The 12,015-nt window shown below is 38.4% G+C and overlaps 2 protein-coding genes and 1 non-coding gene across 4 annotated transcripts in view; 2 read left to right on the top strand and 1 right to left on the bottom strand.

Moving 5' to 3' along the window:
- Positions 1-1,009: 1,009 nt before the first annotated feature.
- On the top strand, positions 1,010-1,105 carry LOC128512687 (Z30 small nucleolar RNA). The gene has a single exon (XR_008356311.1). It is a non-coding gene; the product is annotated as a Z30 small nucleolar RNA (small nucleolar RNA).
- A 3,021-nt stretch (positions 1,106-4,126) lies between these two features.
- pex12 (peroxisomal biogenesis factor 12) lies at positions 4,127-7,612 on the bottom strand. Of its 2 annotated transcripts, XM_053485101.1 has the most exons (4): positions 7,568-7,612; positions 7,286-7,455; positions 5,246-5,781; positions 4,127-5,048 (listed from the first exon to the last, which is right to left on the bottom strand). In XM_053485101.1, exons 2-4 carry the CDS (start codon positions 7,406-7,408, stop codon positions 4,658-4,660), a joined length of 1,050 nt encoding a protein of 349 aa, XP_053341076.1. In that variant the 5' UTR covers positions 7,409-7,455; positions 7,568-7,612; the 3' UTR covers positions 4,127-4,657. The 2 variants fall into 2 exon arrangements, with proteins under 2 accessions (XP_053341076.1, XP_053341075.1); XM_053485100.1 differs by having other exon boundaries at positions 7,286-7,573.
- Positions 7,613-7,634: 22 nt separating this feature from the next.
- Positions 7,635-12,015, top strand: part of ap2b1 (adaptor related protein complex 2 subunit beta 1) — a 31,196-nt gene continuing 26,815 nt past the window's right edge. The window contains exons 1-5 of the mRNA XM_053485099.1: positions 7,635-7,762; positions 8,289-8,343; positions 9,822-9,927; positions 10,874-11,009; positions 11,179-11,424. Of these exons, the coding sequence (XP_053341074.1) occupies positions 8,307-8,343; positions 9,822-9,927; positions 10,874-11,009; positions 11,179-11,424 (525 nt within the window). The 5' untranslated portion in view covers positions 7,635-7,762; positions 8,289-8,306. The remainder of the gene's footprint in view (positions 7,763-8,288; positions 8,344-9,821; positions 9,928-10,873; positions 11,010-11,178; positions 11,425-12,015) is intronic.

The raw sequence follows: 12,015 nt of genomic DNA, 5'->3' as shown, positions 1-12,015 counted from the left end.
TTCTGCATAAAAAAACTTCAATAAAGAGCAATAAAGAGTAATAAAATAAACAGTCAATATTTGAAAAGAAAACTCTTTGCTTACAATCAGGAGTTTTAGACAAATTTTTAAATAAGAAAACAGCTGTTAGGTTTTACTGAGCTTGCTGGAGAATATGAGTTCTCCTGGTAACTTTGTCACACTCGCTCCTTTATATTTCTATGCAAATCCCAGGAGCGTACTGTCTTCTACTATATATATTTTTTTACAGCCATGTATGTATTCTCCTGTAATGTTATTTATTTATCAATTTTTAAGTTATATATGAAAATACTGAATGGTTTTGTACATAATTATGCAGACATAAACATATATGACAAAATCGGCACTGCATATAATATGGTGCCTAAGACTTGTGCACAGTACTGTGTGTACTGTATATACATTGAAAACAAACGAATAAGGATTGAGTAATATGAGTTTTATTTGAAATTATAATCTGCCAAGTATAAAATGATGCGTAATTCTTGTGCTCGACGTATACACAAGTGCTGTGAGGTCTTTAGTGTTGTGTAACAACCTGCAATGTGGGAAGATGTTGACAGAAAACAACTTAAGTTAAACTTGACTTAAGCAATTGAATAATGCTTGAATACATTTCCCAAATGCTACCATTTGTACAAACTAGAAGCTAATTAATGTCAGGTGAAGCCTAATGAACGTTCAGCAGGGAACGAGCGAAGCCATGCACTTTATATATAAAAGGAACTCATGGATGTGCCATCTTTTCATGCTCCTGATTGGCAGGTGTTGGTGTGTTACTGTGAAACAGAACCTGCTGTCTATCCAACAGGTAACCTTGATGATAAATATTTAAAGTCATTTTCTTCTCACAACCATTTCAGCAGAGACACTGGATGTCGTCCTCACCATGGCTGCATTTGCACATTAAACAAATCTGGTTGCTGACTTGCTTTGCATGCTGGGCAAAACCAGTGTTTATTTTTGTCCACCAAAAGTGTGGTGTGGCAGCTGTGATGAGTAAAGGAACATGGCTGACTTGGTATTGATGCCTTCGGGTGTCTCTGACCAGGGTTTGATTGTGTTTAATCTTCTCTCTGAGCTGCAGAGTCAAACTTGTGTGGGTTTTTTTTTTCCTCGTCTTTCCTTTCCCCCTTCCTTTTTTTTTTTTTTTTTCTTTGTGCATTCCAGACTGTGTGGGTAGACATCCATCTTGGGCGGGGGCTTTTACTATGAAGCAATGGATGCAGCAGATCCTGGATCTCAAGACCACTATATTTAGGCTTGCTAAGTGAACCTTCAACTTGGGTTACTTTCTGCTTGTGATCGTTTTTGCTTACATCCCAAGTGTATTTTTGATTCCCTGTACTGCAGTTCAAGAGTTTAATGGCCCTGTGTGAACTGAGCATTACGCATGTACTGTAAGCGGGTTAAAAAAAGTGGTATCATGTGGTTGGATCCAAAATTGATCATTCAAATAAAGCTTTTTCTTGTTTTCTCTGTCTAGACCTGTGAGAATTTAATGATCTGATTTTTTTTTTTGGGGGGGGGGGTCTGAGGATATTGAGTACCTGGGAACCATTAGTTATTGTTGCTTGTCTGTACAACTTGCCATTTCACTTTCAAACAAATGCAAAAACTTTCCAAATGTCACTTTGAATGCTTTTATCTTCTGTCCCAGGTCTAAATGATGCTGCGATATTGACAACTTTGTCCAAAATATGGTGTCAGTAAAATGCCTTTTTTTTTTAAATTTTTTTTTTTTTATTGAGAAACGTGAGCTTGTATAATATAAGAATGAACTTTAACTGAATGAACAGGTTACTCTGATGGGCGAAAATTCCAAGATGAGATCTCATGTTAACCTCGTCTTTGTCTCATAAACAGAAATGAGCCGTCTTTGAGATTTAGCCGTTTTCTGCATCTAGTCAAATGTCTTTCTTTTAAATCTGTTTACATTACATTTGTCATAACATTTTTTAAAAACATTAAGTTTGTTTTTGCATGATCAGTTTTTGAAAACCAGAAGACTTACTATAGTGAACATTACTAACTTTTTATTATAATTATATTCTATAAATTAAGACCAATGTGTTTGTGGAAAGGGTATCTTGGTAATTACTTTTTACTTCAACTGTTTTTTTTTTTTTTTCTCCAAAAGCATGCCACCTCAGGAGACCAAGAATGCAGGAGAATGTTCCGGAGTCTCCATCAGCACATCATCAGTCAGGTAAGCACCAGCCCATGAGCAAGCTCAAGCCCACCTCTTAGCCCTCAGAAAGTTGGGAATGGAGTAGCTAAATGGTGTTTAGGTAAATCTTAAATGTTTTAATATCTTATATATATTTTTTTTGTTCCATTAGATACTAAAACTCCAGGAGTTGCAGACTTTGGACCAACTTGTTGGACATCCCCCACAAGAGAAGACTGGTGTAGCCGGTGAGAGGACTTTTCCTGGCAGAAATGAGATGTTGTAGCCCTTGCATACAGCAAGCGACCAAGTATCCTTAAATTTAATCTTTTTAACCGATTCTTTTCATCGGAAGATTATCACCATGCTGTGGCCTCTGTAACTTCTGTATAAATCATTCTTAGAGTTGAGCGGTGTGACGCTTGAAGTCTTTATCAGGTTGGGTGACATTTTGTATCATTTAGTGTCCTGATTTGCCAGATTTTGCTGGTGTCTGTTATATTGTGTGAATTGTAAACTTATTTCAATGTATGCCGTCAACTGAGGATTTTTGATATGTTCAATAAACTAATATTTTATTATTTATAAATTCCCATTTATGATTTTAATCTCATGATTTTGTATGTGGTTCATTTGCTTCTTCAAATGCAGTTGTTTCTCATGTACATCTCAGATTTCTCAAAAGTGTCTGTCTCTTTCTTTTAAGTGGGGTTTAGAAGAAATAGAAAAGACAAAGTCGAGCTTGTAATGAGGGCTCAACCCAGTCTCATGAGCAACAAAATTTTGCTATTGGTTTTCATTTAATTGAAAAAATATCTGGGATTGAAGACTAATCACATCATACTGATCACTGTGTGGACAACATGGAGCCTTTCAGATCATTTCAAAGCATTTAAACATTAAAACAAACCAAGCATTTATTTATAACCATAACTCCTGGTAACACAATGTACCTGTATTTACATTCATTACCTAACTTGTAAACAATTTAACTTGAATGTAATAGTCTGTTAAGGTCATGTGAGGAGTACTACTAAAGGAACGTAAAATGTTTTGTGTAGTTGTACCTCATTTGTAAAACACTAGATACCAGACAGTGAAATTTTTTTTTTTTTTTTTGGAAGGTGTAAGTCCTTAAAAAAATTTGACTGTATGGTATCTAATGTTTAAAAAATATATATAATTAAAAAATAAACTCAAGTGAGCTGAGCCTTTGTGTTTCGTATTGGAACTCTCCGATGGATTTCATTTGTTTATTGTTGAATCATGAACACTGCCCTTAAGTGAGGTCTGCAGTTCTATAGATGTTGTATGTGGTCCAAGATGAGTCGTCTTTGGAGTAATTATGGTAGACCGGCCACTCCTGGGAAGGTTTACCACTGTTCCATGTTTTCTCCATTTGTGGCAGTCTCTCTCAGCATGTTACACTGAAGTTCCAAAGCTTTAGAAATGGCTTTATAACCCTTTCCAGACTGCTACATGATCTGAATCAATTAAGAGCGACAAATAAATGTGCAAATAAATAAGGACAAATACTTTTTCACAGCATAAAAGTACTATATTTTACATAAGGGAGTTCATGCCATGTACTTTATGAACATGTATTTTATTAAAATTCATTTACAGAATAGAATAAGTATTGAAATTAGCAGCATGTTCCAGGCAACACGATAAGCGCTTCAAACTAGATGTGCTTAAGAATGAGTCGACTCTGAATCCGTTCTTTGAATCAAATCTCACATGTGACCTGCGTGATTTGTTGAAAGTGATTAATTACACTCGCTCCCATTCACTCATCTATACCACTTTATCCTGTATGGAGAGACACAGGGGCGTGGAGCCTATCCCAGGGTGCACACATTCAAAGATTCAAATCTTGAATCTTTAAATGTGTGCACCCTGGGATAGGCTCCACGCCCCTGTGTCTCGGCATACACACACTCACACTCTCATTCACACGCTGTGGGCAATTTGGGAATGCCAAATAGTCTAATCGGCATGTCTTTGGACTGTGGGAGGAAACCCACCAAGCGCGGAGAACATACAAACTCCATGCACACACAGATGGGAATCAAACCCGGACCCTGTAGGTGCAAGGTGACAGTCAGTTCAATCCTTGATAAATTACATTATAACCCAAATTAAATTATCAGAATAACAGACAGTGCACAAAGGGATGCTTAGTGTTTTTGTCAGTGCACATGTGTAGTACCTTTCTGATTGAGTTAGGGTAATTTAGGGTAAGTACAGGTATTTTGCTAAACAATTTTTGCCATAATTATTTAAAGAAGTACAACCATTGGTCATAATACCACAAAAATTTGCCCAGTTTTTATTATTAGAATTATTATTATTAAAATTATTCAAATGGCAATGTGGCATTTGGTAAGTTGAGTCAAATGAGATATCTGACTATAAAGTCAATTTCCCAGCATATGTTTATCAGTTTAATATAATCAGTTTGCTCTATGCCTCTGGAGAATAGATCTTAATTAGATGCTGCAGTTCCGACGGGTAGCCGGTTAGCGGACACCTGTGGTTAGTTTTTACATACGTATAAACACAGCGGTAACAGAAAACGTAGCCGGAGGTGGCCAGGGCCGTGTCGTTACTGCGCACTTTCCTGCAGAGCGGGCAGATTTTGCCGGATGCCGCTGCAGCGTTCTGGTCCTCCAGATGAAGCGGGGGCGGAGGTGTGGGCAGAGAGGTGAGAGACTTCATAGTGGTCTGGTTCTCCGATGAGTACCACCACTCCAAGAACTGCAGGAAAAACACTCCCATCGAGAGACTAGTGGAGAGGGTTACGGCTACACTGCCAAGCACCGTGGAAAACATGTGCTGCAGGCGTTCTCCAAAGCTGTGAAAGGGGAAAAGATTGTTATTGCAGCATACAAGACGATTTCATAATAATGATATGCTCAAGAGTATATTAAAGGCATAGTTGGTGATTTTGCTAAATGTTTTATTACAAAAACTTGAATGGTACAGAAAATCTAATCGAGTGCGAACACTATAACGTGCATAGATCTAAGTGCTTCACGTGTTTGCACTCACCTTTGGCTAGAGCCCAGTGCTTGCCTCACCGGCTTTAGATCCATGTCACGAATATCCTGAGCTGTCAGATAAGACAATTTGACTCCCGCCAACCACAGCAGGGGCGAATGTGTGCGTGCATTGCCGAAAATATACAGCAAATGATGGCAAAAACTCCAGCCGTCCCACGCCATACAAACGTACGGATAAGCTGCCAAGAAGGCTCTGTACATCTTCTGAGCAAGGGACTGGGGCATCCTTATCGAGAAGTCGTCCTCGTCTCTCTGGCGAGCCAGCACCTTCTCGAGTTTGGTTCGGAGGTAAGGAAGGAGTACTAAGAGGAGCAGAGAGCGCGCATGGCGCCTGCGGCCGAGGCCGTGATGGGCGCGTCTGTTGACATCTGGAGCCACGCGCTTTAGCCCGTAGAAGTTCTCAGAAAAGGAGGCGCTGGTGCGCAGCAAGAAGTGGTGCTGCAGCAGAAGGTCAAGAACGCCGTAGATCTCATCGAATTTCCTCCAGAGGACTCCATATCGGGCAGGGTTGGACTCAGCCAGGATCTATGGATGCATTGTGAACAATAAACACTGGGTAATGTGTCTCAGAACTGTTAAAGCAGAAGTGTAGTGACTTACTGAGTTGCATATTAATGAAATTAGTAATAAAAATTTCAAATCAACTTTATTTTACCATCATGTGTAAGCGCCTTTAAATTTTATGGAAAGATTATCAAATTTCTTACTGCCATTTATTTCTATCATAACAGGAAATTAATCATTTACCGCGTATGTGCCGCAACACAATTAAAAATAAAATCAATATTAAAAAACCCTGTGCTGGTATTATTTGCCATCTGCCATCTTTGTGCCCACAGGTTCCTGTTCACAGCTGACAGGATGAGTTTTTTTGTTGTTGTAACCCACCCAACTCAAGATTCTATACGATATACAATCCTGTACAGAAGTATTAGGCACATGCAAATAAATGCTATCAAGCAAGAATTTCTTCAAAAAATTAAACAAACAAGAAAACCACACAGTCCGTATGAGGATTTTACCGTTGCACCTGCTTCTTTTTTGCATGCAAAACCCAGTAGCTTCCTTTTTTTGTCTGAAAATTGCCCTTTTAGGATATTTGTATTCTGGCATACAAATAGTTTTCTGCAAAATGTAATTTTGTGTTAGAATACTGATGTTTGGAAATCAGAAATGTTGTAAAAAAAAACAAAAAAACAAAGGTGGCTAAGATTTTGCACAGTACTGTACACCCATAGATGCTTTTCTGCCTACCATGGATTTAAAGACTGGTTACTCAAGTCAGGTCGACCAGAAATCTGCCCATTCTTTTGACTTCTCGCATCATACTTTGTGTCTCTGCTTAAAGACCCTGCTGTTTACTCCATGCTTTTTCTTTGTTTGTCTGTTTTTCTGCCCCATTCCGTCTTACTCCAGAGACTGCTGTGGATAGAAATCCCAGTTTTTAAAATACTCAAACCTGCACCACAAGTCATGTTCCCCATTCTGATGTACGTGGCTTGCACCTCCAGGGTCCAGTTTGATTCTGGCCTCGGGGTCTGTGTGCATGGAGTTTGCATGTGCAAAATGTCCCCCCTGTGCTTGGAGGGTTTCCTCCCACAACCCAAAGACATGCAGCTTAGGCTAACTGACATTCCCAAATTGCGTGTCGTGTGTGAATGTTAACTGAAGGTCCTACCACAGTCGTAAAAAGGGAATAAGTTGGACTACAGAGGTAGGTTGCTAGATAGATGAATAGATTGGTGGATGGATGGATGTTTGATGTAAACATTAACTGAAACTCTTGACCAGATCTGCATGATGTTAGGCATTGTACTGCCCCAATCTGATTGGATAGCTGCTGAACGAGGTGTTGCACAGGTGCATCAGTGTGCACAGGTGTTCCTTAGTGACCGGTGCATGTATGCACTGCAAAATTGTATATATCAGATGTTATAAAATAAAGCATGTTTTACACATTGTGCATATAAATAAGCCAATATATCAGACTTGGACAGAGTGATCATTGAATGTGTTTACAATGACTTACTTTAACGGCGTGCTGAAGTGCAGGTTTAACCGCACTCATCAAAATGTCCTGAGATAAAACTTCAAAGATCGAGGGTCTGCCTTCTCCTCCAGCTGTGGTCAGATGTGCTCCTCGCTCCGCCATCGTGCACGATTTAATACTCAAATTCGACTTGAATCAGCAATCAAACACTGGGTCAAAACAAATATATATGGGTTTATAGTAAACTAACAGAACGGTCATATAATTCTGCTCATCCTACTTATAAAACTTCAAAACGTTTCCAATATGTTCAAAGCAAACCTGTCATTTTCCCGTGTTACACTGTAATCTTTCCGTGTTTCCCCCCAAACTAGACCTAAACTCAGTTCCGGTTGGTTTTTCCTGGAGGCGCTCCATCTTTTCCCATCGCTTACATCTGTGTGGCCTGAAAAACATAAAAGAGGCAAAAGCGTAATAACACTCCGACCCGGTGGAATTACTTATCAGAGTTTTGAGGTTTGTAGTTTTTACCTTGCCCTTTCTATACCCGCGGTTTGCTTGATTGTTTTGTCGGAGACGGTTATGAGTTATATCTCTTTAATCGATATGTTAGCTTGGCGGCTAAGCAAGCTCCGTTAGCATGAAGGGTTAGCTGCGATAGCCGTGTAACTCATAAAAAACAGCATTATAAATAATATTTTATTTCCAACATTTGGTGTAGCACATAAAGTAACAGCATTGTGTGTGTGTGTGTATTTTTTTAAACTGACATTTGACTGTTAAATGGTTGACATTGCTAGTGCTAGCTACCCGGTTAACAGCGTTTTCTTCTTCTTTTTTCAACAAGCAGTGACATGTACATAAGTAATACATTTATTTACAAATACTACAGTTTTGTATATTTCTGTTTTAGTTTATGCTTCATATAATAACTTGCATTGGGTTCTTCTATTATGCAAATATTATACACTGCTTGTTTTGTTTGTTTGTTTGTTTTGTATCATGAGTGACAATAATCTAGCTGTTTTTTTCCCTTCAACAGACCTAAAAACCACTCAGAATGACAGACTCCAAGTACTTCACCACGAACAAGAAAGGTACGTTGATTTGCCGCTACTTATGACGTCACATAGGAGACTAAAGTGTAATACACTATAAGGACAAAAGTATTTGGCCAAACCTGTTAATTACTGAATTTAGCTGTTTTAATTAGGCGTCTTATCGCCTTATCCTAATGCTTCAGCGTACCAAGACATCTTGGACAATGCAATTTTCTATTCCAACATTACTGTGGCCCAGCAATTACTATAAGGACATGGTTTGATAAGTTCGGTGCAGAAGAACATGACCGGCTCACACAGGGCCCTGTCCTCAACTCCTGTCCTTTGGGATGAACAGGAATGGAGAATGCGAACCAGGTCTCTTCCTCCAACATCAGTGTCTGACCTCATAAATGCTCGAATAAATGAATGGGCATCAATTCCCACAGAAACACTCCTGTGTGTATTTTGTGGACAGCCTTCCAAGAAAAGGGGAAGCTGTTATCGTTGCAAAAGGGAGATTAAATCCATATTGAAGTATGTCATTGCAGGTTTGGACAAATACCTTAATCTATATAGTGGATCTACAGTTGTTAGTCTTTCAGCTGCTCCTGTAGAGGGGTCGCCACAGGGGTCGCCATCCGAACCACACAGGTTTTTATGCCGGATGCTCGTCTTGACGCTCTTCCTGAGGCAACCCACCCATTTTATCCGTGCTTAAAACTTGCACTGCATCCAGTGACTGGGGTTTGGACATTGGGTGGGATTTAAACCCAGGCCTTCCGCATGGTAGGCAAGAAACCTATCACTGAGCCACTAATGCCCCTAAAGTTTTTAATCTACAGTGAATATAAAAAAAAATACATTAAAAAACACTGCACATTAACAGACAACATTAATACTACATGGATTGATTGCACGTACATAATCGTACATAATTCAGAGATAATTCAGAGATAATTCAGATGCCAATTCTCTTTTGGGATTCTGTCCTAATATATCCTAATTTAATAAAATTTTTTTTTCTGTTTGTATTTTGATGCAATCTCAAACTTACTTGGGATATAAGTCAATCCTACCACAGAACACGCTGTGCTGCTTGGCGAAGTTTGCAAAGTTTAGAGTGCACCAATAATGCTCAGTGGGATTTCCTCTGTTTGATTTTTTTTTTTTTGCATTGGTATTAAATTGAGCATGACCAGTAAATTCACGTTTTAATGAATCTTATTTCTATGTAACGTATGTGTAATATTTTATGTGTAATATTTTCTTTAATTTAATAACACTTGACTGATCATTTAATTTCTCAACAGACCAAAAGACGTTTTTAATTTTCTTGGTTGTGATGTGAAACTAAAGAAGGGAGGAAATCTGACAGGATTGATCTTGGTTTTACTGAAAATGTTTGTTTGGGGCTGTATAGATTTTTTTTCTTTCTTTTATAACTAGTGTATCTATACTCACCAATAAAACTGTTGGTCAGTGCAATGCATTAGACCGGATCAGATTTGTTTCAATCCTGCCGTTTCTTCCAGGAGAGATATTTGAACTGAAAGCTGAGCTGAACAATGAGAAAAAAGAGAAGAGGAAGGAAGCGGTGAAAAAAGTCATTGCTGCCATGACTGTAGGCAAGGATGTGAGGTATGATTTGTTTTATGATGTGTTGATTCTTTACCACAGGCCAAGGATCAAGTTCAAGGCCAAAGCAATTTCTTTCTGTGTTACAGCTAGGGCTTCAACTGAACCTTGTTGCTCGCCAGCTGCGGTGTCAAGTCGTTAAGTAAACTTAATAGCCAGTCAATATTTTTATTAGACGGACCGTCAGGTTGCGAAATTGACCTGCTTACATCTTTAACATATCGAGTGCACTAAGTTAATGAATTCAATAAGTGCACCACAATGATAAATCCTGTATGTATACTGCATTAATGAATCCAGTAGTGTTGTGTCATTATAAAGGTATCAGACAACATAAGCAATTTTAGTCAAAAAGGCTTTTATTTTTCTCTTTACACTTTTTTTATTCAATCTATTGCTTACATTTAGTTCTTTTTTTCTTTTTTCTTTCTGTCCCCTTTTCCTTCCTCTTTTTCATCCTTACTTCTTTCTTCTTGCCATCCTACCTCCCTTTTTTACTTTTTTCCTTCCTCCCTCTCTTCCTTTCTTGTTTCCCTATTCTTTCTTTCTTTCTTTCTTTCTTTGATCTTTTCCTCCCTTCCACTTTTCCTACCTACCCTCATCCCTACTCTCCATACTTTCTTTCTTTTTCTCTTCCTTTATTTGGGGCCTTTTTATCTTCTTTACCCCTTCTTTTTCTTTCCTTTTTCCTTCCCTCCCTTCCTGTTTTTATTCAGTGTGTGTGTACACTGCTTCTGTTCTTCTTTTTGCACTTTTTATTTTACACTTGTGTGTATGTTTAGCCCTGCTAACCCTGGTTGAAATATCTGTGCTAGATTAATCGTCTAGTTAATAGTTACATCATCTGCTAAAATAATGCAATGGTACAAAGTAGATAAATATATAAATTGGTGGTCTGGATAATGATGAAGATGATGAGATGAAGTAATGTTCTCTTTTCCCTCTTCAGCTCTTTGTTTCCAGATGTGGTAAACTGCATGCAGACTGATAACCTGGAGCTAAAGAAGCTGGTGTATCTGTACCTGATGAACTACGCCAAGAGTCAGCCTGACATGGCCATCATGGCTGTCAACAGTTTTGTGAAGGTGAGTGAATCTCCAGGTGATGGAGAAGTGAACTGATTGACAACAGTAAGGTAACTTGCTTTGTGATCTGTCGAGTCAAACAGCTCAAGAATAAGTATCCATGGAAAAGCTGATGTGGAAGATTTGGTGTCTAACACTGGATTAAACTTAATGTGAATCTTCCTCTCAGGACTGTGAAGACCCTAACCCTCTGATCCGTGCACTGGCCGTGCGCACTATGGGCTGCATTCGTGTGGATAAGATCACAGAGTACCTGTGTGAGCCCCTGAGGAAGTGCCTAAAGGATGAGGACCCGTATGTGAGGAAGACGGCGGCCGTGTGTGTGGCCAAGTTACATGACATCAACGCGCAGATGGTGGAGGATCAGGGCTTTCTGGATTCCCTCAGGGACCTTATAGCTGACTCCAACCCAATGGTGCGTAACTGAGTGTGTCTCCATCTAATCTGAGAAAAATTTAACAGTAAGGGAAATTATTACTGAGTTCTGAGTACTGATTGCTTTCAATCAGTCCTAACTGGAAAATTGTAAATAATAGTTTTAAATAATATTACCATCCCATCGTGTGCATTATTAACGCTTTACTTTTGTTGCTTTATTTTACCTTTTTTATTTTGTTTTATTTGGAATTTCTTGTCATTTATTGCTTTTTTGTCCCTTGTTTTTCTCTCAATATTTCTTATTTTCTCCTAACTTTCATTTTTTCTTTTCTTCATTCCTTCCTTGAGTTCTTCCTTACTGGTGTTTCTCTCCTGCCTTTATTTAATTTTTTTTTTCCATCCTTCCTTCCTTCCTTTTTCCTCCCTCCTTTTCTTTATTTATTTTCCTCTTTTTTTTGTGTTTTGTCAACATTTATTTATATATTTAATTGATCCCTCCTTAATTTTTTTTCTTTTTCCCTTTTTAAATTTGTTTTCCTTTTTCTTTTTTTCTTCCGTACCATTCCTTTATTTCTTTCACATTTTCTGTCCTTCTTTTTTTTTTTTTTTAGTTGTTCTATGCTTCCTT

This window comes from Clarias gariepinus, chromosome 24 (genome assembly GCF_024256425.1).
Source record: "Clarias gariepinus isolate MV-2021 ecotype Netherlands chromosome 24, CGAR_prim_01v2, whole genome shotgun sequence".
NCBI lineage: Eukaryota > Metazoa > Chordata > Actinopteri > Siluriformes > Clariidae > Clarias > Clarias gariepinus.
The sequence above is the reverse complement of the archived record's forward strand: the minus strand, read 5'-3'. Positions and strand labels throughout refer to the sequence as shown.

Coding starts and splice junctions, on each gene's coding strand:
- pex12 (XM_053485101.1), bottom strand. CDS start 7,408: ATGGCGGAGCGAGGAGCACATCTGACCACAGCTGGAGGAGAAGGCAGA. Junction 5,782..7,285: donor CACTTCAGCACGCCGTTAAA/GTAAGTCATTGT, acceptor ATGCATCCATAG/ATCCTGGCTGAGTCCAACCC. Junction 5,049..5,245: donor GCACTGGGCTCTAGCCAAAG/GTGAGTGCAAAC, acceptor CCCCTTTCACAG/CTTTGGAGAACGCCTGCAGC.